Here is a 26,514-nt window from a genome sequence, read left to right as displayed (position 1 = left end):
AACTAGTCTAAGTCCTTCAGCAATCTGAAAATGAAGGAAAAAGAACTAGACCTCAATCTTCTGAGAGAAGTTTTGCCTATAAGAATGCAGCATTTCCCTCAACAAATGACTGGGACCCCAACTGATAAACACCAATACACGGCAAAGAGTGGGATAATTGAATGAAACAGTGCCAAGTGAAAGTTCAGTCAACAGCAGATTAAATGGTATTTATGAATGGAAGCTGTCATGGGAATGTTTTGTTTTGGATTAAGTAAATTTCTTGGGTCCGGAATAAAGTTTTGATTCAAAATAAATGAAAGAGACAGAGATGCCCAAAACAGCTTCATAGTTTGAACCTTCATGCCAAGTGTGAGTATTTCCCAATGAACATTCCATATTCCAACAGTCTTCTTGCAGCCACAGAAGACAGAATGGGGGTGTGGTAATGTAAGATGTGATCCAGCTTGAGCATTCTGCCTCCTGATCACAGTGTTCCTAGTTGCTTTGATGAATTTGTATCTGGTGTGTGTGGCCTACAGCTTCAGTGGCAGGAAGAATGAACTTCTGAAATTGTGCTTTTCAAATATTCTTCCAAGTTCTAATACCAGATGATCTTTATTTGCATGGGAATAAGAGGTCAATTTCCAAAAAAGAAAACCCCGAATGACAAACAAAACAAACAGAAAAAGCCCTTGTCCGGTAGCAGAATGCAGGATGATGCACCCTTAGCAGGAAGTACTGCTGCTGATCTGTCAGTTAGATACCAGCACTGCCCTTAGCAGAGTGTTTTGTAGGATAGCTATCTATCTGCTGCACGCACATATACACCCTATTTTAAGGGAACACAACTATCTGTACCCATTGCATTTTTACTTTTCATATCTTTCACATACAACTACAAAAACCAGAGCCTTGTTAAGAGATTACCTCTATTTCCCACCACATGTAGTATATTTTACTGTCAACATAGTTCTCAGAACATCCATTTGTGTGCATTAGCATTTTGAAATTTCAACAGAAAACTGTATAGTAGGAAGCAGAAATATCTATAGATTAACCAGTGGAATTTAAAGTAGCAGAAGGATTCAGCAATGTTATGTGTAAGATACCTCTGCAGCCTGAGCTGAGTCAGAGCTGGGTCAGCGGCTGGGTGCGTGTTGAGTGTCAGCTGATGTCAGAGCCAATGCAGGCGCAGAGAGCCTGCAGTCCCCACAGCCTGTTCTATCCATTGCCTTCCTTTTTCCTATTTCCAATTTGGAGCAGTTGATCAGCAGTACTCTGACCACCTGGTACTAGGAACAGACGTGAAGCAAAGCAGGTGAGCTTTAGAACTTTGCCAGGAATTCAGATTTCTGCCATTTCATCCCGTGTGAGTTTAACCAATGGTTATATCTCATGTGGTTACAAGTCCTAGCTCACTTCCTAGAGCTGGCCCTTGGTAGCATATAATGAGAGTTGAGACACCATTTGCAGAACACCTAAGCTTATTTTGAGGGCTTGAACAAGGCAAATGAAAGAGTGTTATAGCTTGAAACTAAGGTTCTGATCTTGGCTTAACTTTTGTGACCACATACCCAGAATTACCCAGATACAAGATAACTGCCAGTGTCATTATACACTATCGTACAGAGCATGTTGATGTATTCACATTATGATTGCTTTCTTAGTGCAGATAGAAGCAAATTCACTAATGAGTGAAATTTCTCATTAGCTCTTAAGGCTATGATCTATGGAATGAAAATAGAATCCGTCTGAAAGTCAGCAATGATACCATCATAAGCTTTCATCCTCAGGTTATAGGAACTACAGGGCACATGAAGAAGTACTTTTTCATTTTCCTTGGAGATTTAAGGAAAAATTACAAGAACACAGGTGAATTTACAACTGAAGTTTTATAGATATTTTTTTTCTTTGTTTACAGAAAAAAAAAGTAAATTTTACCTCTTTCAGAGATACTAAATACTTCGCAGATTTGGATTAAACTGAGTGAATTAAATATGACAGGTTTTCAGCATCAGGAACGCAGAAAACTTTTCTTTCAACACTTGCTAGGCAAACCATGAAGGTTCCTGATTTTAGAATGTTTTCATTTGGAAATGAAACTTTTGAGAAGCAGCAAGAATTCTAGTGGATTTTGCTTTGGGTCAACTTGAACATTTGTTTCTATTGTGTGGTTTGACCTCTAAATATACCATTTCTGTAAAAATAATTCTTCAGATTATTTGTAATGACATAACATTTATGTAACCCTGAGAAAAAACAGCAAATTCACATCTACTGTATATCTAATGGAGGAGAAAGACATACAAAGCAGGTTGCTCTTGGGCATTCACATTTCTCTCAGAGGTTCTTTACCAGGTTTGAGTTAGGGACCTTAAAGATCGTCTACTTCCAACACTCCTACCACAGGCAGTGATGCTTCGCACTACATCATGTGGCCCAGGACCCCATCCAACCTGTACATTAATGCTTCAACACCCTCACAGTGAAGAGTGTCTTTCTAATACCTAATCTAAATAGATCTTCTAGTTTGTAATCAACAGAAGGAGGTTCTAATAAGCCTGGTCTCTGGTGATGATGCAAATCAAGTGTAACATTTTCAGCACTGCTTTCCAGGGCTGCTTCTGAAGGAAGAGCCACAGAAAAGCATGAGATCTTGTCTTCCAACAGGACAAAGCCACCACTGAGGTCGCACGCACAAGTTTTCAGGACCTTAAAGTGCCTCTAAAACAAGAATGTCAGACTCTTTCGGCATGGCAATTTAAACTCATTTTTAAAAGGCTAGATGCAGCTGCAAGACAATAATATGCACCAACATGGGTAAAGATGAGCATGTTATATTAAGAGGGTAGACAGGAAAAGAAGTCCAGTGCACTTGCTTCAAATCCCTGCAGTGTAGGAACTATGCCACGCAGCCTCTTTCATAAAAAACTTTTTGAAGCTCTAAGAATCTTATATTTAAGTCTAAATAAATATAAAGTAATATTTCTGGCAAAGAAAAATTGGTGATTTCTGGGACACCAAAAGGCCCAACAGAAATGTTGGCATTAAATACAACAGCAGCTGTAATCTTCCAAAATCATCAGCTTTCCAGTCACAACAATGAAATGTAGGGAGAAGCATCATACACTTATTAATACAACATCATCTGGGCTGAACCCAGGGATCACTTCCACAGATCTTACTGGCTTACAGAACTGCCCAGGTTACAGAAGAGTTTGATGAAGTGTGAAAACATGGCCAGTGCAGTGCAGGAGGCAGACAAAAGCAGCTCATTCATTTACCATTGCTTGTCTGAATTTACATTTAAAGAGAAAAAAATAAAAACCAAGCCAAATCCATCAGCTTTAAGTTTTATAACTGCTGCAATGAGAAATACAAACCATAGTTAAGAGAGCTGGATAACCTGTGTTTCTCTTATATCCCCTATAGCACATCACAAATATTTCAGTCAACATATGCTGTATCTTTTCAACATGGGGAACATGTTGAACATGCTCTTCCTAGAAGCTAGGATCTCTAATCTCAGCTTTAATTTCCAGTCATTAATGAATTTATAGGAATAAGAAGCAAAATTGATCAAGCATCAGTTTTTCAATACTACAGTCCATTCTGAAACATTATATTAAGCATAGAGATGGCCAAATCCACAAAGAATCTCATGAAGGTAACTAATTTGCAACCATAAAATGGCAACTGATGTTTTATGCTTGTGAGATGTATTTGGGACCCTAGTGATTACTAAAACATTAACTGAAGCAACTATCCCTTGTAGACATTTTGTCATGTTTCTTATATAAACATTTATGTCTGTTCTGTTTGTTTGTTTGTTTTCTCACTTGTATTTACCTTCTCTGTGGTCACTAAACTATGAACTCAAAACTAAAACAGAATGTAATTAAAAAAATAGGCATCAAAGTGTGAAAATGTTCCATGTGAAAGGCAACAATTTTCAAAGCATCAAATAAGCAGAAAATAACCTTTGCCTTTCAGAATCCTTGGATGCCTCTCCTTTTCCTCCAGGTTTCCTGTATCAGTTCATGTGAATGTATAAAATACTTCATTTTCATAGTACTCTATGCAGTCAATATCTGTATGCTACTTCATGTCTACCCAGACACTCCCATACTAATTTAGACTTGACTCCACTTAGAATAGTGGAGTAACACAAAGTGTTTTAGAAAGGCATAGTATATAGGAAGAAAACAATCCTGAAATTTGTTAGAGAATGAAGTTGAAAACAATGGTCCTTGAAAAGATAGGAAGTGCCTCCAAGTGTGTATGCATCATTGACGTTAATGGAAGAAGAATTCTTCTGTAAGAAAACCATGATCCCTAAATATTCTTATAACTTTTTTAAGACGTTGTATATCAGGAGAGCTGCAACAGGCACAGCTTTGGAATTAGGTGCCAAAAAAAATCTGTATATCTTTAATGGACTGTAGACCCCTATATAAAGAATGACTGCCAAGCCAGCATGGTACAATCAATTACTGCTCAGGGAATGCAGACAAAAATGAGAAAATGCTCCAAATATAAGAAGCTTACATATTTGTAAACTCATAATTTAAGGACAAAGCAAAGGTCTAATAATCTTGTACTTTATTAGCTGTTCTATTTTTTCAAACATTCACGTATCACATGCTTGCACATTTCATCCAGTTTCCCTAATATGAAACCCACTAACTTACATTGAACTTCAGTATATCTTCCAGAAAGTCAAATGGTCTTGACTTGCAAACATCAGAAAATGGGGCCGTTGGTTGCTTTGGTAGGCTGCTGATTAAACCCTCTTTGTAAAATAAGTATGATCTATTTCCAATCCAAAAAATGCCTAGATCCAGGACATTGCCTTTCATTATCTCCCTCTCTGTAGAACTGCAGCATTCTCATCACCCAGCAGTCCATGCCAAGAAGCTTCTTGAAGATTATAAGGTGAGATCATCAGTCCTGGCTTTTCAATATGATACCTGGAATTGAGAGCTGAAGTCTAAGCACTGGGAACTATTTGAATCCTGAAAGCCTTCTTGTGGCATTTCTCTGCATTCTCCCCGGTTTCTGAAATCCATACTTGGACAGTGCCACCAATATGATAAGCAGTTTCCAGGCACCAGTCTTGCCATGTTTCAGTGTAAGGTCACACCTGTCCTTGTCCAAATTTTATGCAGCCAAGGGTCTCACTGGCCCTTTCTGCTAGAACAGCATTCAGTTGGCTACTACTTTTAATCATCTGCTGAGCTGAAAACTCATTCCATCTACTAATTTCCAGGACATAGTTTCCCACTGGAAGAATAGAGGACATATATTTCTTACGTTTATATGAATGACTTGAATATGTTTCAACAAGATCATACACATCATAAATTGACTGTTTATTGAGATCATTTACAGATCATTCAGGATCAGCACTTCATTGTCATTGTTTTATGTTCCTCCAAATTGTGGTATATAGGCATTTTAAGAGGAGAGATTTTTCATGTATTTCCAAAACACTAATGAGAATTTTTAATAGCGATGTTATAGTACTGGTCCCTGCAGAACTTCGCTAGAAGCATTTCCATTCAGTGATGAGTCTCCATTGACAGTCTTTTTGAGAACAGCCAGTTCTATTTCATTTATTGTGTTCTGTGATACATTACGCAGTTCTTAACAAAGCTATTATGACTGGCAAAATATCCAAACAAATGGCAATTCTGTATGTTAGAGCACCGAGGGACAAATCCTGTTCTGTATGAAATCAAGTAGTGCTTGGGAATGTTCTTTGTTGAGAGCAGGAGCAGACCTGATTTAAACATTAAAACCACAACTCACTCCTATAGCACTACAAGCAAAGAGGAAACTCATTTGCAACAATCAGCAGCATCTTTCCCTCTAGTCCAAGGTAATGATAATCTATTCCATGTAATCTAAATGGCAGTAGTCAACTGAGAAAGTTATTACTGGCTTTCACTCAAATGTTCCATTAGCATTCACAAGGATAGATAGCAAGTCAAGACTGAGTGGCAGCTGACTTGGAAAAAAATAAAGCACAGCAAGACAAAACGACCCACAATTATTTGTTTCTAAGTGTTATTAATTTACAAGTGGGATAGATTCACACTATGACCATATTAATGGATCATAATGAAAAAAGTACGATCTTGCAGGGTTTTGTGTGGTCAAAATACCCAAACAGAGGAAAGATGATGTTTACATTTTACTGTGCTAGAAAATATAGAGCACAAGACCAAAACAAATGGGACTTTTATCATATAAAGGAAACACAAGTGAAAAACAGCTGAGAAATTATGAAAGCTTGTATGCCACTGTGAAGATGAGCCCATCACTGACCATGGAAGTTTTAGCTGGTCAGATAACCAGTAGTAGGTGGGAACCTTATTTACAGCACATTATAAGAAAGATAAGATGGAGTTCAGTGCACCACCTAAAAAAGGGACATGTCTTAGAGCCTATCTATTGCTTTCTGCTCCTTCAGTGATCCTGGCTGCTCTTCTCTGTCATGAGTAAACATGTTCTGTGCCATGAGACAGCCCTATTTCACAAGATGACAAGTGACCTGTCCTCCTGTTTTTTGTATTAGTTACATAACAAACTCAAAAAAAAAAAAAAAAAGCAACAAAGGATATGTCCTCTTAGAGCATGCTTTTCTCAAGGAAGATGAATTTAAGAGGTCTAGTTTTACATTTAGTGAGTTTTATTTGGTTAGCAATTACACTGACACCAATCCAAAGGGAATCCAGTGATTTCAAATGGGCAGCTTTGACACCAAACAGCAGAATCTGGACCTTGTGCTTAGGAACTGACCTCTGAAAACTGAATGATGCATGAGAACTGAAAAAAAAATAAAAATCTCTTTTCTATCAAGAAAATAATATAGAACGATCAACATGAAGTCTAACATTTCCTGGGGAAAAGCGTTCACCTGCATCTACCCTCTCCCAAGGGGTAGGCTGGGCAGCCCACGTGCACAGAGCACGGGAAGCTGCCATGGAATGAGTCAAACCATGAAACTTCTCAGAAACAAATTTCCATCGTTCCCACTGTTTGACCACTTGTTCCTGAAATTCAGGAAACACATTGCTGATGATTTCCTCTAAGGTACTGGTATTCCACTGCTCTGCAAAATGAACATGACAGAAAGCAATTCTTCATTTGGGGGAATTAAACTGCATTTAGCGATCACCTGAAGGGCTTTACTCTGGCTGGGCAGATCCAACTCACCTGACCAGGATGAATCAGTGATACCTGAGCAAGTTCTCTTGCCCTTTTCAAATGAAGGAGAGAAAACTGCTGATTCTTGAGTGCCTCCCTTCTAGAACATGCCGCTGCAGACAGGATTTTCCCATAATGAGCCTGTATCACTTCATCGAAAAGAAGCTGAGCCCAGGGAGAAGGCCTTAAACACAGGCATGGACACAACTGGATATTGGGAGCTGCTACTGGGAAAGAGGACAAGAGAACATGGAGAGGCACTCTGGGCTTGGGAAGAAGGGACGGGCCTCTCTGAAATTGTTTTTCCCATCTATAGATGAGTCTCTGGCTATAGATAAAAATCAACCGAATTTCAACACAAACTGATGACAGCTATGCCACATTTAGTTCACAAAAGTAGATATGCTCGCAGATTAAGGATTTTAGGTGAGATTCAGTATGCCTTGATTTCACTTTCCTAAGTCAAGTTTCTCCAATTCCCTCCTCTCATTTTTTCGAAAAGGTAGAACTTCACATAAAAAGTTGAAATGTAAGAACTCTTCCTGTGGTTTCCAGGTGGACAGAGAGTGTTTTCCTGTCTTTGGATGTATCCACCACTTTTTTTCATAGATTTTTTGCAATAATCATTGTTTAAATCAATCCAAGGTATTTGCAGATGTTTTTCAAACAATTTAAGCCAATCTCCTCTTTCATCATAGCAATGATTTAGCTTCTTGTACATTTGCATGGAGAAACACATAGTGTGTATGTAACAGTACTGTTCAGTGTTTTAAGCAACCTGAGTGTTCTTGAGAATGTAAAGCAGTCTGCAGACCCACCATTGGGACAGCTGATCAACCATAATTACTCAAATAATCTCCACTAGAAGGGCTTTTTCTTTAGAAATAATTAGCCAGAAAGCTCTTCTTACAGTTTATATTACTTCTCCTTGACCCTGATAGAATAACTGCCTTCCATATCACAGCAGCAACCCTGTACCCTGACCGTATGTTATCTGCAGCCCAGGCTGGATCCACACTGCCCATCGCTACATTTGGAAAGCAGGCTGCAAAGAAAATAATCACTTGGAAACCTAATTCCAGCAAATCAGCACAGTGCTTTATCTTGGAGTTGAGGAATATATAGTAACAGTAGATGCAGTCAAACACATACCAAACTCAAGGACCATAAAAATGAAGGATAGGATTATCCACTGAATTGTGCATGTACAAAGTAAGGTTCACAAAGCACCACTGCTGTGCTGCCTAACAAGAATGCAACATAAACACTGCAGGACAGTGCCCCACATTCTTGTAGGTATCTAAAAAGCAGCTCTATAATGCTTACATTATTCCTAGCTAGCACACGTAGTTTAAAAGCAAAATTTGCCAGCCTTGCTAGCATAGGAGCCCAGGGCAATGTGACTTCGAATAAATGGAAATGTTCATATATACACAGAGAAGAGGTAAGCTAAAATTAAAAGCTTGGTTTCTACTGTTGTTCTTTCCTATAAATTTCCTTGTTTGTCTCAAAGGACAGAGAACATAAACGTGCATATTGCAGCCTATGTGATCAGACACCCTCTCAAGGACTATAAACAATAGGACTGTGAGTCACAATTAGGTTAAAATTACATTGAATTCTCTCCCACTGACTCACCATATAGATTATTTGTCTAGTCTTTTGCCCTTCCATTCCCTTCCCTCCCCACAGTTCACACAGGACTTCATCCTGACATCTCAGCACAAGCGTCCTTGGCCATACACCCCAGCTCTTGATGTCAGGTGACAACAGCAGCTTGCAGGGCTCACACACACCGGTGTTAAGCTCACAATGCCTCCATCACTGCAGTCCTCTGCCAGAGGCCGCCATCTCCTCAGCAGATATGAGAGCAGCACTGGGATCCCACCACGTCTGGGGTCTGCCATGGCGCAAATCTAGCAACCCTAACAACTTCAGCTCCTTTTAAGCAAGGGTCACAGTGGCCAAGGAACATACCATGCACTCTTCTTGCCCCTCCCCCCCCCCCCCCTCCACCTGCCAGAAGAGCAATTTCTGCATAAGCAGGGGAAAGTCTGGGTTTATATAGTTACATTTTAACTCACTGCAGCTAGGCTAGACCTATTAATAGTCAGTCAAGGCTTTCATTTCTCATTTAAAAGAAAAAGGTGCTTTAAGACAGCCTCTAGTCTTCATAGCTGTACAAAAAGTGTTGAGGCTGTGTGTTCTAAATCTCCAGATTGTAAATAAAAGTGCTGACATTTATTGCTTTTAAGCAAATCGCACACTGGAGTGTGACTCACGTACACTGGAACAGGCAAGCACTAAGGCAATCATGTTGAGAATGAGATCATGATGCAGTATGTGCGCAGCATTCACTTTTCAGTCTCATTCACTATCTCCATTCTACAGTAATAAGAGGAAAAATTCTTTTCAGCCAATAATAAAGATTTTAATGTGCCTTCCAATGCCTATGGTAATAATAAAAACCACATTTCTGCTTCACTGAGAACGCTTTTGACACATGCTTGATCTCATAAAACACTGAAGGGCAGATGACGTATTCACATGAATAAGTTAAGAGGTTTCATGGTGCTCATAATGGTGAAATTAGGAAAGTACAAAGGCTGTGGCCTTAGAATCTCAAAGTGTAAATCCAATTCAAAATCCAATCTTCCTTCTACTGATTATAAACTGATTACAAAGGGATGTTTCTGAAGATAGGATTATGCACCAAGAAAGAGCAGGAAAAATAATCAACGTATATGAATTGCAGAATTAGTCATGGGGTTACATCAGTTTGATAAGTCAGGAGACATTTTGTACACTTGTCAGCTTGGCTTGGAATTAACATCTTCAACTTCAGTAAACTCTACTAGTGATTTCAAACCTGACTGACGCGCACATATTTTTCTATTGAATAACTGTGGAATCTATCACTTGCAGGACTCAGCCAGTGTTCTGCTGTTTGAGATGCAGGACTCGTCATTTCTGCAAACATCAAGCTTTGAAGATATTCACAGGAACATTTGCATGAGCAATCAAGCAGATATATTTGCTCAGGTGGCCGTCTGAAAAGTACTTACATCTCTGCAACAAGCTTTTCCTCAGTCACATTACAAAAGCCTCATCTTGGTTAAATATACAAAGCGTGATAAATAACATCAAAATGCATAGTCTGGTACCTTAGTCACATAGAATCAGATCCCTTACAAGCAAGGCACTAAATTTATCATTTGCTTTAATGTCATCCTGATTCAGACTGATATTGCCATTCCCTCTGCTTTATTTTTCCTCTACTGATCTGAATGCCTATAAACAGATGACTTTACACTGACTGCAAGCCAGGAAGTTAGAATATAGGCTGTAAATGACAAAGGAAGCAAGCAGGTAAGGGTTAAAGAAGAGATTACGAGATAAATTTAGGGATGCAATTGCAAAGGTTGACGTAATGCCACTAGTATAAATTTAAGTGCACCAAACGTAGATAGCTTGATCTTATTTTGCACTTACGATTAGAGCCTTTCACACGTGGAAAACAATTTCTAATTACGCCACTGAACACAAACACTACCAGATAGAACCAACTGCTGCAGCACACTCATGAAGGGAAAGGTACTCAGCTCAACTGAAATGGTACTTTTCCTGATGGTTCAGGTAACTGTTTACCAGGAAGCATCCTTTATGACAAAGCTTTAGTACAAATAAATCTAAGATTCTAGAAGTATCTTAGCTTCATTTGAATTTATTTTCAGTCATATTATTGATTAACATATGGCAAATATTCCTTCAGACAACCACAATTTGCTTTTAAACAGCACAGAAAATTTTGAAAATCTGCTCAGCTAACAAGCAAACTAAGCTGAGCTGCAAATTCACATTTGTAAAATTAAAATAGAAAAATGGAAATATGCATCCTTTTTACTGTGCATGTATTAAGGCACCAGAAATAAGAGGAATCATTTTTCCCCACCTTTGCATTTACAGCCTTCAAAACATCTGCAGTGACCCATGAGTTAAATCACTAGAAGCAAGGTCTTACAGGGACCCACTGAAAAAGATTTTAATAATTGCACACACACACATATATATGACATTTTTCTGTGCCTCTGGATACATGTATACATACAAAAAAGGGTTTAAAGTTCACACTGGAGGGAAAGAACATATGGAGGCAAGGTTGTCTTTCAGCATTCTTTCGAAGTACAAGATGTTTTATAATGAAACTGTTTGTTAGCCAGTAGAGCATTAAGGCAGACACCAAACATTAGTTGTTTTTAGGTTATAAAAAGCAATAATAATGGAATTTTGTAGAACACAGAAGAGCAAGGGCACATTGTTGAAACATCATTTGCAACCAGTGTCAGCAGATGATGATACTATCAGCACTAGAAATCTGTCTTTAGGCTGATCTTGGAGTTAGAAGCTGTACCTCAGCCCTGGCTCCACGTTACAGCCGTTTGGCTGAGGACTGAGACGGGGAACTCAGCAGTGAAAGGCAGGCAGCATCCCCAGCCCTGCCCCTATTGTTTGGAGCCTCAGATACTGCAGCTCCTTGCACATATTCAAGGCTGCTCCAAGAAGGCTCAAGTTCTCCTCCCTTGCGTCCTTAAAAGCCTGACAGATTAAATAGTTGTTTATCATTTTATTCAGTTATATAATGATCACATAATACAATTGTACTGGATTTTATGATGCCCCAGAGAAACCACAATGCTAGAGGCTATTTCCTGGCATCCAAGAGATAAAAGCATCAAATAAAGCTACACCTCTCACAAAAACTTTTAAAAGCTCATTGCAAGCTGTGATATTGAGAATCATGGGAATCACAGGATGTAAACAATTCCCTGTGCATAAATGATTATTCTCATTGAATACCATCATAGACCTATTTCCCTCCCTTGCGTGCTGCTCTGGGAAGATTTTCAGTGAAGAACACCTCAAAACCTGAAGATGTGGTATTTATTTGCGTTAGCTGAGAGTCATTTCTCAGTGCTAAGTTTGTGTTTACAGAACTACAATATGACAAGCACTTGCGGTCACACATGCAGCAGTACCGCTCGTGTGGATCTCTCCACAGCAGCTAGGAAAGGATGTTAAATGGTTAGGAGATCGCAAGGGCTGTGTGTTTCTGAAACACAAGGGCACAGAAAACTATGGCAGCTCCACTGGACACAAAGTTGCAATAATTCAGATGCGATCATTTATGGTAAGTCAGCCATTTTACTGTTGACCTACTTTGTATCAGCAATAATTTGTCACAGAGCATTCTCCCGCAGCTACTGAAAGAAAAGGTTGAAACCGTACATTAAGAGCATAGTGTCAAAGCAACTGATGTTAATTATACCCTGCAATTCCTTTGTTGATGAAATTGTCACTGCTAACCATTAATACAGCATTTACTGTCAAAGCCCAGCTTGCTCTACCAACCTTTGAAAGCCACTGAATTAACATCCTGCCTCACAATGTTCACTTCATGCCACATTGGAATGTAAATCTGAAACGTGTAAAAATAACCTCTGCTATTACACCAAGAATGTGTAAATATACATTCCTTTTCGGGAGAGCTGTTTATCTCCACTCTATACACGTTTCACTCTTTAAACTAAAAACAGCTTTAATGTTCTTCAGTCAAGTGGCAACTTTTGCCAATATAAACTTATTTGCTAAAAATTATGGCATCAAGTAGAGGAAACTTTGGAAAATGCAGAGTGCTACTTGATTTATGGAAATTCAGAAATAAGCTTTACATAGATGCTCAGTAAAGAAAAGAAGCTATGTTCTTCATTTTATTCACTGCTAACCCGTGCAATAACAAGAGACCATATTCTCAGAGAGTAAGCAAGCAAGGTTAATTAGGACACCTTATGTGGACTTGGTGTTCATGTTCAGTGACATCTGCTTAATTTGGTGACAGAAATGTTTACAAGCATAAGGACAAACTAACCACTCTGGGAACATTATCTGGATTCTTTATGGTTTGCACATCACTAAACTGCTTTGTAAGGTCCTAATGCAGGAGTTCCCCTTACTGCAAAATCATCTCTCAAGCCAGTCTTTTAACCAGTTAGTCAAGAATATGCAGAATTGTCATCATTAACTATGACACGAGACAGCATCACATCATCTTCTGATCCCAGAAGAATTTCTTTAGTGACAACTAGATTTTTTTTTAATCTTGTGAACTACTCAAGTTCATACAAATACAAAAGAAGTAGGTGCCAAAGAGAGCACTTTCACAACAGAACAGTGCCCATGTAGGTTATTTCCAAGTTCCCATGTAGACTGATAAAACAAACCAACCATCAGAAAATCCTGTGGCATGACGAGGCCCATCATTCAGATCTGCCAAAAAATCCTTGTAGACTTGGTAGAAAAGTAGAATGCAAAATTCAGTATTATTAGAAATTTAATGAGACCTTACACCTCTATCCAGGCCTAAGGTCTACAGGAGGAAAAATGATGATTCGACTACTGCTATAACCAGATGAACATCTGTGGAATAAGCAGGAGAAAAAATAAATAAAAAATAAAACCCACAACTACAAGAAGAAAAAAAAAATAAAACAACCACCACAAGAGATTCCTGAAGGACACATGTAATACAACTTGCTCTAGGAGCATCATTAACAAGCATGAAGTACAAAAGTACACTCAAATGTGTAGGATCTGACACCACAGGACACAGTGGGGGAGCATCCTCTGCGAAAAAGAAACATTTGCTCACCTGGCATAAGCTTGGAAGCAATTGTATACCTAAAAAAGACATTCACTGAAAGGTCAGCAAGTTTCAGCAGATGCTGCATAAGTCTAGGATATGAGCTTTAATATTAAGTTGCACACAGCTGAATACTTACAGAACAGGATCATTCAGTATCTCACAAAGAAATTCCAACTTATGTTAACTAACATGCGCTTGGCAAACAAGTCTCGAACGTGCTCTCTCATCTCTAATATTTTCATTAAAATGAGAGTCCTGATGTTTTCATAACGGCACCTTAAGTAAAATTCAGAAGTGACAAACATTCGGCTTACTGCACTGTTTGTTCTTCCTGAACCAAAACATAGGACTGGCAACAGCATTGGCAGTTACTCCATTTCTCTCAGTCCTTCCTATGCCCTGCTGCCGCAGTATGTTAAGTATTTTTAAAATTAGACAAGGGCACATTGTGTGCACATTGGGGTGTATTTAAATTCCAGCTGGAAGAAATCCCAATAACCGAGGACACAGGTTGTGCCAATTACTAGCTACAGCTGCAGTTAAGAAATTATGCCATGAATGAAAGCACCCCACCATAAAAGGACTAAAATGTTAACCATCTAAGGGAGCACACTCATTCTTAGTTCAGCATCACACGCCAGCCTCACAGATGGAGCACTCGCTGGCTTGCAAGACTGTGCTTAACTTATCAATATGATAGTACCAACAGCTGATGCTTTCATAATTTACACAGCTCGTGTCAAAGACCAATTAGATAACTGATCTTTCTGCTGCTCTTACTGCACAGCAAGACGACCGTAGAGCACTGTGACATACCAAGCACAGCACAGCCAGCAGCAAGTTCCATAGAAGTTGAACACTGCTTTACAGGAAACCAAGCTTTATGCTTTTCTTCCAGTGCTGCCACAGCACATGCTGCCTATGGCCACATAATGCGACAGAAGCATGTCTCGAGAAGTTCAATTACTTGAATAAATCCCTTTAATACTTCACAAGATGGAAGCATCACCTTATAAGTGTAATTTTTAAGATGTAAAGATGTGAAGCTTTACTTAAGAGTAATCCAAGCTCATTCCCTAAGCTTTGACAGCAGGTCACCTACCACCAGATCCAGACAATGAGTAAGGTTTTTACAGTTTGTGGCTTCAGTAGCCACTCTTTGCACTCGCCTATACTTAAAAACCATCCTGCTACCAGTACTATTGGAGATATAATAGCAATCCTTTAAAGCACTGACAGTTGACATACTTATTTTACCATGACCTACATATGTATTTGTAAAGCTGAACTTGCAAAAAACTGTGGGAAAAAAATGGGAAAAAACTAGACAGCTGAGCCTTAGGCTTTCCTTACACAGTCATTTGAACTGGATGCAAAACACCACTAACACTGTATCATAAAGGCTCACGCTTTAGCAGGAGTTGCTGCAATACACTGCAACTCTAAGTTCAGTCCTGCCCATAAGCCAGCAAGTTTAGGTGGCAAGTAATGATTGTTTTATTTTCCTTCAGTGCAAAAGCATTTGCTCTCATAATATAAAGTGACCAACCTGTGTAGGCCTTTTATTAAACACACAAAGAACAAAGTACACAGGAGATAAGGAACAGAAAGTTCTTCTCAAGCTTTACTCCAGGACTTTTAACAAGTGTAAATAAAGTGGTAAGGAATTTCTCTCAAGTGTAACTAAGTATACAAATGACATTAGTGTAGTGCTTAAGTGAGTCACGTCTCCACATCATTCATTAACTTCGAAAACCCATATAAGTATGGGCTTCTCCACTTTGCCTCAACCAACCTTTTAAGTCTGGGAAAAAAAGATCTACATACCTTTTGTTGAATCCCATCTTAATGATTTCTAAAGTGAAAGTCTTGCATCTGAAGAAAGCAAGAGGCGAGCAACCTTTTCTGTAGAGTGGTTAACCTGCTCGTAAAGCTAAGAGACACTTGTCCCAAAAACTCTTAATGAGCAGGGAAATCCATCAAGGAGCAACTGAGAACTTGTGAGCGAGTAGGTCAAAATGGAACATTTAGGTTTGCTATATCCTTCATCAGGAAGCCAAGTAAACTTTAATCCTCTGGATTTAGTCAAGTCATCTTTGGTGGATGTTATTTCTGTACCTTTTCCTCATATCCTGGAATTATTGGCCCTGGAGTTACTTCCACATGGACTCATTTTAGAAGTTTTAAAATGACATGTAAACCACTGTGTTCCCTTAAACTTCCCAAGCATTTATGTACAGCGAGGTCTTCATCGATCCATGCCTGCATCAAGTGTTCCCTAGTGTCATAGTGCCAATGATATTCTTACTCCTCTGTAGTACCTATTTTATATCTACTGCGAGACAAAAATAGTTAAACTGGTCCTATGTAATCACGACAAGAGATTAATTAAAATGCCAAGATAGGAAACAATTTATTATAGAGAGAAGAAAAATTTCTCATCCAAAATATAGAAATCTGTACAACTTTGCCACAATCAATATACATGAACTGTACAAATTTACACCAGTTCATAATTTACCAAATAAAAGATGACTAACAAAGTTCACAAAATAGATGGTGGTTTGTGGAAAAGACTTTTACCCAATTAAGAACAAGGAAATTACAAACCAGACCTCCACTTTCTAAAAATAAGAAGTTTACTCAGTCTTAGAAAACTACAAGCTAGCAAATGTACAGATAGCTGGCTGGTGCTAACACCACAGTTCAGACAGTGTCTTTATATGGTCTTTTTAAAGCCTGTTGCCATGGCAAATTCTGATCACTTGCTACTTCTGAGGCCAATGTAAAGATCTGACCATTTCCCCAGGTCATACTTACTAGTTTATCTTATGTACATTTATACAGTTGTAAGTGCTAGGTAAAAGTCTGAAAGATAAAATTTCCAGTACTATTGTGTTCATAACAGTAAGTCTTGTTACTGAGCTGCCAAAAATGCTAACAATTAATAAATGTAATAGTGCAAATTGACTCTGCAAGACGTACTGCAGAGAACCACTTTATAAATACAGATTGGAGTCGAAAAGAATTGGTGTAGAAATTAAGTAAGATGTCTTGGAGAAACTGACCCTTCCTAGATCTTCTTCACTCCCTAGCAAGTTGTAATCATTTTGACTCACAGGCTATTAAATCACTGAAAGGTACTGTCCAAACTATGGCACTGTCACTTTAAAGAATACCACTCTAACATGTGCCAGATCTTCACAGCTGTGACATGGTTTAAATTCCATAATCCATCCCCAGAGGTGCCCACCCAAAGTAAAAACCAAACTTATCCATCCATTTTAAGGTGATCCATCCACAGACTATATCTTAACCTGATACAGTCATCATATTGTAGCTTTTGGAAGGGCTAGTTCTGCCCAAGAGAAGTTCCTCCTTACAGCTTATTCTGCTGTCTACCATTTGCATGTTGGTGTTATTTTGGCTACCTCCTGCTGGTGCGGCTTCATACAGCACACAGATGGAGCCATCCTCTCCAATACGATAGGACACTTCATACGGGTCAACCCATAGAGTGAGTTCACTCGGAAGAAGCTGGAACAGTTCCTGACTGCTCAATCCAATCCGCTGTGCTGCCTGTCCAATGAGAGGATCCATTTTATGGTTGATCCGGATACATCGGTAACCTGATCCCTTGCATGGCTTTTCTGGGAACCAGTGGTGTTTATAATGTTCTATAAAATAAAAAAAAGATTATCCTCCTTAATTCTGCAGTCAAAAAGGTGTACATTGATTATCGTTCTCTTACAGAGTTTCTCAACTGTAGGTGTTGAGATACTTATTTTAGGATCAGCTGACTTGAAATATCATTGTGGTCTCTCTCTGTGATGATTTACAGAAGCGCAGCGTCCCTTGGGGAGTACTCACGCACAGTTATTGTTTCGTGCTGCCATACAGAGAACAATGTCTGCCGTCAGAAAGGAGTGAAACGCAACTTCCTGGTATTCGTAAGAACGAGTATAACAAAGTGCTTACAAAGCACTTTGCAAAGCACAACGAACCTTCTTTCCTCAGCATAATTTTTGCAATTACGCCCAATGCTTAATTCTTCGCCTTCTAAGAGCACCCAAAAACGACTAGGGAAGCAACCAGGCAACATTTTATCGGCTCAAGCTCTTCACCCCAACTACCTTTTCAGACTACTTTTCAGGGTGGGAAGTCTACGGCTTAACTTACCTTCAGAGTTCTATCCCACCCAGCACCCCGCAGCCACTTGTGGCACGAGGCACCAGCCACTGCCAGGCAGCCTGAGACACGAGTTGGGTGCTACAAAGCCTACGGGGCCGTGAAGAAAACCCTCGCTATTCGCTCCCAACCGGAGTTTTAGCTCGGCTACGAAACATCTCCGGAAGAGGAACTGAGCCACGTCGTCCACCGCTGCATTTTACTCGACAAAAGCGCAACAAAAGCGCAGCTTGGGAGCTTTTTTTCCTGCCGGACATGGGAGGGACGGCCGGAGCTGTTAGAACGGGTTGCTCCTTGCGCTTTGTCTGCGGGACGAGCGCGGAGGGTGCGCGCACGGCGCCGAGAGCGCTTTGTTTACAGCCCCCTCCGCCGGGAGCGGTGCCAGCGTAGTACCCCGCCGCCCTCACCCTCCCTAAACCGCCACCGGCGGGGCCGGGCTCGGTTTCCCAGTCCCGCTAGAGGCTCGGCTCCCGCCGCCCTCACCTGCCAGCAGCTCCTGCAGGCTCTGGCTGAAGGTCTGCAGCTGCCTTTCGTTCATCAGCCCCTTAGTGCGCAGGAACTTGGAGATGAAGGCCACGGCCGCGGCGATCTCGCGTATCATGCTGGCCCGGGTGTACAGGGCGGGATGCATGGAGGCGGCGGCGGCCGGCTCTCCGGGGCGGCCGGCGGGCACCCGGACGGGGCGGCGGGGCGAAGGGAGCGGAGCGGGCGCGGCTTTAACTGGGTGAGGAATGGGTGGCGGTGCCCAGATCACATCCCGGGGGCGGCAGCCTCCGCCTCCTCCTCCTGCGGCAGGGGGGCGGCGGCAGCAGCGGCGGCCGCGGTAGCTCTGTACGCATCTCCTGCTGCGAGGGGCGAAGGGAACCCAGCGCCTCCCGCCGACTCTTATAGCTACGGCTGGCCGGAAGTGACGTCGCAGCGCCGGGGGCGCGGCGCAGCCAATCGGACGATCGCACCATCGTGACGGCGGATGGAAGGCGGGGCCTGGAGACGGGACGGGGAGGGGGAGGGTGACGTAATCGGTTGTAAACAAATAGAGCGGGGGCGCGCGCGGCCTCGCGCTGTATCTGGGGAAAGCAGCGACACGTCAGCGCGGGGCGGCCCGGACAACACAGCGCCGGCGGGGCGCTCGCTGCGCGTGCCCGGACATGTCTCCGGATCTCCCCCTTCTTCCGTCAGAGCCGCAGTTAAAGGCTCTTAAGAAGTCCTCGTATTTCTTCTCAGGAAATCAGTAACGAGATATATACAAATAAACGCATGGAACAGTTTAAGTAAAAGATAGAAACACACCGCTTCTGCTTGTATGGTGTTGGAACTGAACAGTGCTGTGTTTTTGCTGCACTCGTGAGCTGTTCTGTCTGAGATTCGCTGCCTCAAAAGGCTTTGTCTTTTCACAAGGGAGCTGCACAAAACACCTTCAAAAGATAATCCTGGGAGCTTAAATCTACAGCTTGACTGCATGCTAAAAAATCCTGGTGTAGGTTTTAGAGCACATCCTCATCTATTGTTTCCCTGTTAACCTCTGTATGTTGTTTCAATGATCCATGAGCTGTCCCGTCCTGGGAGGAGCTGACAAAGTGACCCTCTTCTATCCTGGATAGGTGCCAGCTATCCTTTCTTCCCCATTATTTCCCCATCATATGAATTCAGAGCTGCTATTTCTGATCTGTTAATAGCTTGGAATTTGCTGTTCCCTTCCAGACCTCAAAGCAGCAGATGATTCTCCTGCGCAATTAGGTCTGTTGGTCCCTTGCTCTTGTGCAAAATCTGCATCATGATTATAACAAAGTAACTGCAGAAAATACTTCAACAAAAAGGAGCGTAACATGAGCATAGCGCTTGGCATCTTTTGTTTGGGTCTGAGCTTCATCTGGGCAAATTTCTCATTTCTCCTACTTATCTCCAACCATAATCAAGCTCAGGAGGAGTTCCAGGGACTCCAACATAGATAAGTTGTATTATGCAGGAGCACCCCAAAACAGGTTTAACAAGCTCTCCTCATTATGCCACAGCTGTTACGGACAGCAAGGCTGTGCAGATCAGATTTGAATCACCCCCTTTGAATTTTGCATTAAGAAAATGGTAGTATGCTCCTCATCTCACACTCTGTGATAGAGGAAGAAATAAAAGTTGGTGGGTTTTTTTGTGTTTTTTTTTTTCCTGAAAAACAACTTGCTAGTCTATCAAATTATTTCCCTTAAATGTCCTGCAAAGTCAATAAATTCAGGCCATTTTGCCAATCAAGAAGTTCTGTTAGTTTCTATTACTTCCAGACAGTTACAGCATGTATAAAGAAGGCCTTGTCTATGAAATGAATAAATGGCTGTGCAGATCCAGTCTGCTAGCAAGGAATGAACTACCCTGGTGTTCTTCCTGCAAAGCCAGCAAGCAATTCAAATGTAACTTTGAGGTTGAGGTTCTGTGAGATGCCCACCAGCAGGACCTCGTCCCATGCTGTGGGGGGGAGCAAGGTGGCAGGAGCTGCTAATGCAGAGAACTGTCTTGTTTTCCCAGTCTGGCCAAGTCTGCCTCCATCTCAGTGCTATGGGAGGATAGGAAAGCAGCTGCTGCCACTTCCTGTCTGAGAAACTCTCCCAGAGATCTTCGTCTTTAAAGTATGCATGCTGTTAGCGATGATGAAGTCTTTGGCATACAGCTCACAGCATCAAGTAAAGCTGACTTTCCTTGACAGGACTTCAATGGGGAACACCAGAGAAGCCGGTTATACCTTAGAATGGCTGCTGGTTTATTCCTTAGCTTCCTGACAGAATGCCATGCAATTTACTGATCTGCTATTTTGCACTAGAATTTTTCAGCACCTGTACATCTTGGGGAACATGTACAGGTGTCCATCTCTGCCCTGGCGTGCTCCAGACATAGAGGAGGAAGCCTGGTCTATAGTGCAAGATAGTCACACATACCTTGACAGCAGGGCACTGAAGGGGATGAATGTAAACATTTAACAACTGTTTTATTCATCCCATCTGATACTTTAAATGAAGCAGTGGCCCTAGGGAGAGAGAATAAAGAAAAGAGTTTGTGATCATGTAATTAAAGACTGTATCATAATGAATATTCACAAATGGGTTGAATTAAGGTTGTACTGGCAACCCAGCTTCTGATATTTCCTAACTTTTAAGTAATACAGTGCAACCTTTACAACATTTCTTTCATGTTGCTTTGGCAAGAACTGTTTCTCACTGTTGGTTTGGAGGGAGCATGGCATTTTGTGAGTTCTGACATCTTGGAAACAAGTAATAGAAATGCAACTTTAATCTGTGTCCCCTGCACATATACACACTCAGTAACTATTGCAACATGCTCTTTTCCCATCTTTTTTTCTTTTTTTGAAGAAAGCTACTGCGTGTACTTCACAGTAAGTGAGAAGATTTTAGAATTCAAAGAAGAGTGAGAATTACTTCATCTTTTAGTTTGTTTTGGTCCTTGAATCTTAATTAATACTTACTTATTAAAATAAATGCACTATATGTGCAGTATAGATTTTTTTTCCCTGTTTCGGAAAGTATTCTTGACAGAGTAAAGAAACGTAGGAAAGTCTGAAGGGACAATGAGCTGCTGTTCCAGAGGCAGCTATAACCTTCAGGGTTTGTGTCCATCCCTGCACATCCATTCTGCTTCCCCAGGGCCCCAAAGCCAGATCAAAGGCTCCCACTCTGTCCTACAGTTTCTAGAGAGGCATCCCTCTGGCCACAGAGGTCCTGAAGTCCTTCTTGGAAAGACTTTGGCCTCATAGATCTTGTTAAAATGGAGACAGAAACATTTGGGCCACCTCATTCACTCGTGAACATGCTGAGGTTCCTGTCGAGGGGCATGTTGGGCCTGTGTGGATTTGATGTGGGTTTTTTTACTTTGCCTAAGGCTGGACACTGAGAGCAGGCTGCCCTTGATGTTGAGCTGTCACAGAACATGTTTAGATTCATGCCTGGGCTCAGAAAAGTGTTGTCGATGGAGACCACCTGCAAAGAGGCACTGTTTGGTGGGGCTGTGGTTGCGGGCCTTTCTCTCAGCTCATCATTACAACACTGAAAGTAACCGTGGTACTGTATTAATGTTTTATCTTTAGAATGTCTAGGGGTGAAGAAACCAGTCATATTCTTCCAGAATTGAGCAGTCTTGGCTTTGAAAAGTTAAGATAGACTAACGTGAGTCAGAGAAAGGGCAAAGTCTGAATGTGACCACACTGGGAACCTCCCTTTCCCTCCAGCATGCCCACACACGTACACAAACAAACTGCATTTCTGGTCTGTTTTATCAGGCACCGAATCCCTCAAACCACTTTTCCCACAAGCAGTCATTTTCCAGCCAGTGGGACAAAGCAGCTCAGCCAGAGTCCCATTCTGCTCTCAGCAACAGGCTATCAAGCACCTCCAGCACTGCAGGAAGCTTGAGAGGGTTGGGAAGGCTTGGAGGTGCAGAGGTTGCAGTCAGTTCTATCAGAATCAGGTTCTGCAGAATTCACGTCAAGAAAACCTACTCGTGATGTCTCGAGTAAAAACTGCTGCACATATTTTGTACAGAAAAATGCTTATGTAGTGGAAGTCTGATTTTAAAGGGCACCGCTCACAGAAAAGATTTCTCCTTGTGATGTGAGCCTCGAGTAGGAGAAACCAGAATCCAGCAAGGACAGGTTCAAGAGAAGGGTTTTCTAACTTTATTCCTTTGAGTCCAGCAAACAACTTGTGATAGCATGCAACTATTTAGCAAATAAAAGGCAAATTCAGAGAATAGTAGTATTCTGGTTTCATTGCAAAGGTGATTTTTTTCAAGTGGGGTAATAGCAAGTGTGGCAGCAAATGTGGTGCTTGTTTTTAGCAAAGCAATCATCATTTGGATCCAATAACAACAAAAATTTAAGATGTCTGTAGAAGCAGCTTATTTGAAAGCTTGTCAATAAAGAGCTCCTGACAACCCAGAGTTACACATAACCGTTATTACACGTACATTTTTTCATTTGTATGCACTTATGAATAAAACAGGAGAGATTAATACAGATGAGATAAACAGTCAGAGATTGCGGCTCTGCATGGGAAAGTTATTAACAATAATATTAAAGTGAAAGGAGCTTTTATATTAAGAGACCATTTTAACCATTTGTTATCAGACTCTGCATTCAAATGATGTGCCAGCTCAGATTCCAAGTTTTTCCCTCTTATATCATTTTTCATGGTGCAGCTGGGATGGAAGTGGAAATGGATTTAGGTATAATTCTCTGGTTCCCAGAGATTTCTTTTCTGGCCTACAGTATTGTTTTAAGAATTCCTGAAATTATCTGAAAACTGCCTTCTCTGTAGTGGCACTGCTGTCTGCCCAAACAGGCTCTATGGGTCAGCCCGGGGTTGCTGGTCACACCCTGATCAGGCAAAGGGAGAGCAAGCAGGGGCATCCTGCTGGGAAGACAACCCAGGCATGAAATCAGCAGCAGGGACACGATATTACAGCTAGATGAAGCTTATCAGCTACTGCATTAAGGGCAGCAAAATCATTATGGACTGTAACATGGTGCTCTGCATAAAGCTCGCTCACAGAATAGGCATCCAAATATGTGATCCATCCAAACACATCTGAGCATGGTTTTTAGAAATGTATCAGTTCCAGAACAGAGCTCCATGCTGTAAAGAGTCCACTAGCCTAAGTATATTAGTCAGATAACATGGATTTTAATAATAGTTTTATAACAGTATTTCCTTCGTTTTAGAATAAAACCCTCTGCAGTTTTTAAGTATAAACTTCCTTGAATAGTTGAAGATTTGAAGTCCTGCTACTGCTTGCATTTTTACTTCGTATTTGCAGTTTATGTACTTCACTTCATGATGTGGTTAAATAGTCCGGACAGATTTTTAAAAATCCTTTAAAATATCCAGAAAAAATAATCACTTTCCAGTTATGTCATAAAAATTGCTTAAGCAGCTGTATTTATGTTTGTGATTTGGAAACATGATAGATTTTCAAATGGATGGCTCATTTGGACCAGACTTGAAGTACTAGCAAGGAACCTTCAGTAAATCTCTCTGTCTCAAAGGTACTTCAAAATATCAAAATGTGGAAACTTTGCAACAGCAGCACTGGAGATCAGATTGCAAAGGAGGTTGCCCACTGTTCTCTGATTAAGACAGAAGAAAGAGTAAAATGGTCATTGCATTATGTAAATAAAGATAGACATCTGACTCACAAACTCATAGCTTTTTCTGGCACGAGTTAAGTGGGATATAGAGTGTGATGTGAGGAGAAATTATTGTAGCCATATTTTTCCTCTGCTGAAGCTGGACATGAGTTTTTTGGTTGTAAAGCAAGTGTTCCTGCATATGTTTCAATCAGTGCATGATCTGTCTGCAATGAACAACTGACTTAGCTACTTTTCCTTAATTTCATTATGGTCTGTTATATCTAAACCTTGAATACAATGCAGTGAATACATTTCTGTAAAAAAAAAAAGACAGTTATCAGTCTTTTTCTAGCCAACTCTTAGTGCAACTAGTCTTTACAGTATAATTTGTAGTCACGGCACTGCTCCTGTTACAGCTTTCTCTTTTTTTCCAGTGGTATTAACATAGGTGTTTTAATCAGTCTCAGGCAAAAAATTTGCCTGTGAATTCTCAGGGCAAAATTAATATAATTAGTTTTCTTGAGCAGATTTGGCAGTCTGAGGGAACATCATGTTGGGAGTCTGCATATTACCTTGCTGTGAGTACTGAGAGATGTTCTGTTTATGATCAGATGGAAGAAATCCTCCAAAAAAAAATTAGATACTGTTTTTATTTGGTGGTGTGATTGCCTGTATACTGTATCAACTGTGTTTATGTGTGAAGCTTCAAAAATACCTGTGTGAATATACATTCTTTCCAATAAAGTGATTGCATTATATGTTACATACCCAAAATTAATCATTGTCTACCCCCGTGCAACTCCCTCCCCAGGAGCAGTGAGCAAACCTGACACTCAGTAGCTTACTTTCCTAAATTCACTCTTGAGAGTAATCGCCCTGACTTTGATGAGATCATCCATATTATTGCAAATGAACAGGATCGTGATGTTTAGGCACGTGATCCAGGACCTTTCATCTCAGAGCTCACACTGCCTGCTTTTTGCTTTTTCTCCTTTCTGAGAGACGTGCTATAAACTGAGGAGCCTGCTTTGTCTGTTATTGCCTATAAATGGCCAATTCCTACAAAAAACTCTGAGTTATAACAGTTCCATATTTTGCTGAACGCAAGAACTGACTGTTGAGAATCTTATGAGATTATACATCTTGTAAGTGTGCTTAATAGCAATGGAAACAGTGAGGGACAATCCCAAGTACAGGCACAAGCAGTGGTGTACTTTTGTCTCACCAAAAAGCACGGATTGTTGCATCCATTGTTTTTAGTAATGGCCAGGAAAGCCTAACTCAAATGAAAACAAAGATCTTGACAGCAGAAAGAGCAGAAGCATACATCTCACTAAAATTAGGCCATTAGTTCTGATTTAGATTAACCAGATGTCTCAAACTGATGAATGAAAAAGTAAATAAATAAATAAATAAAAACCTACAGTTTTCTGATAAAAAAAAAAAAAGCGTAGCAGTGACGAATCTAAGAAAACGCAGTCTTGTGATCTAAGCCTCTTCCTCTCCTGCTTCCAACACCACCTTGAAGCGGTGACTGCTCCCCCTTTCATATCCCTGTGTTTGTCTCTGCTTTATTCCCAGAGCCAGAGGAACAAAAAGCTGCTTGATACCCTCTTGCAATAGGAAGGAGATGCGCCCGGCTGTGTGGGAGGAGCCGCTCGATTCTTCCTCGTAGCGCCGGGTACACATGCTTCGAGCGGCCTTAAGTGTTCCTCGGAGTAGGGAACAGAGTGTTCCAGCAGGATCTAACACACAGGCAGACAGAAAGCCATTTTCTTCACAACTACGCAGTGCATTAATACAAGAGCCTGAGCTTGCAGAGGACAAGCCTACTGTTCCAATATTTTTTCTTGCCTTTTATTTTCTACATCATAATTCAGTTTCAAATTATTTAAGAGAATTTTTAAAAAACGTGATTTTTTTTTCTAAATTCAATAAAAGCCTTCATAAAAGCCTCACTTACAAAAAACTACATGAGAGAGACAGCAGTCACATAGAGCATCCTCTAAAATTCTTTATAATGTCTCTGCTGCAGCAGTTTTTTCATCTGAGTGCTTTCTGCCCAGCAATTCAGCTAGGATTAAGTGGAGGGGGAGCAAGTGGAAATTCACAAGATAACAGGGGAAGGGAAAGGTAAAGCCTTGCCCATCTACACTATGGAACAAGAGCAGTGTATGTCCCTTGGTGCACAACACCATTAGCAGGTGGAGCCCCACCAGCTGTCTCAGCCCCTCTCTGATGCCACACCACTGCAGGCCAGCTCAGGTCCTAAAACTGCATTACTTTGTACAAAGAAACCAACATGTTT

At 40.8% G+C, this 26,514-nt stretch overlaps 1 protein-coding gene across 1 annotated transcript; it reads right to left on the bottom strand.

Moving 5' to 3' along the window:
* Positions 1 to 16,282: 16,282 nt before the first annotated feature.
* BTG1 (BTG anti-proliferation factor 1) lies at positions 16,283 to 18,931 on the bottom strand. The gene is made up of 2 exons (XM_065743155.1): positions 18,566 to 18,931; positions 16,283 to 17,571 (listed from the first exon to the last, which is right to left on the bottom strand). The coding sequence occupies exons 1-2, from the start codon at positions 18,711 to 18,713 to the stop codon at positions 17,207 to 17,209; spliced, it is 513 nt and encodes a 170-aa protein (XP_065599227.1). The 5' UTR covers positions 18,714 to 18,931; the 3' UTR covers positions 16,283 to 17,206.
* Positions 18,932 to 26,514: the final 7,583 nt, after the last annotated feature.

This window comes from Cyrtonyx montezumae, unplaced genomic scaffold, assembly GCF_038088225.1.
Source record: "Cyrtonyx montezumae isolate F1298 unplaced genomic scaffold, pur_monq_1.0 scaffold_3, whole genome shotgun sequence".
Taxonomy (NCBI): domain Eukaryota; kingdom Metazoa; phylum Chordata; class Aves; order Galliformes; family Odontophoridae; genus Cyrtonyx; species Cyrtonyx montezumae.
Note: the sequence above shows the minus strand (reverse complement) of the source record. Positions and strands in the feature narration are given on the sequence as shown.

What these genes read in the sequence shown, in the direction of transcription:
- BTG1 (XM_065743155.1), bottom strand. Translation starts at nt 18,713, where the DNA reads ATGCATCCCGCCCTGTACACCCGGGCCAGCATGATACGCGAGATCGCC. An exon ending in CCTGCAGGAGCTGCTGGCAG is followed by an intron (nt 17,572 to 18,565) that starts GTGAGGGCGGCG and finishes TTTATTTTATAG; the next exon opens with AACATTATAAACACCACTGG.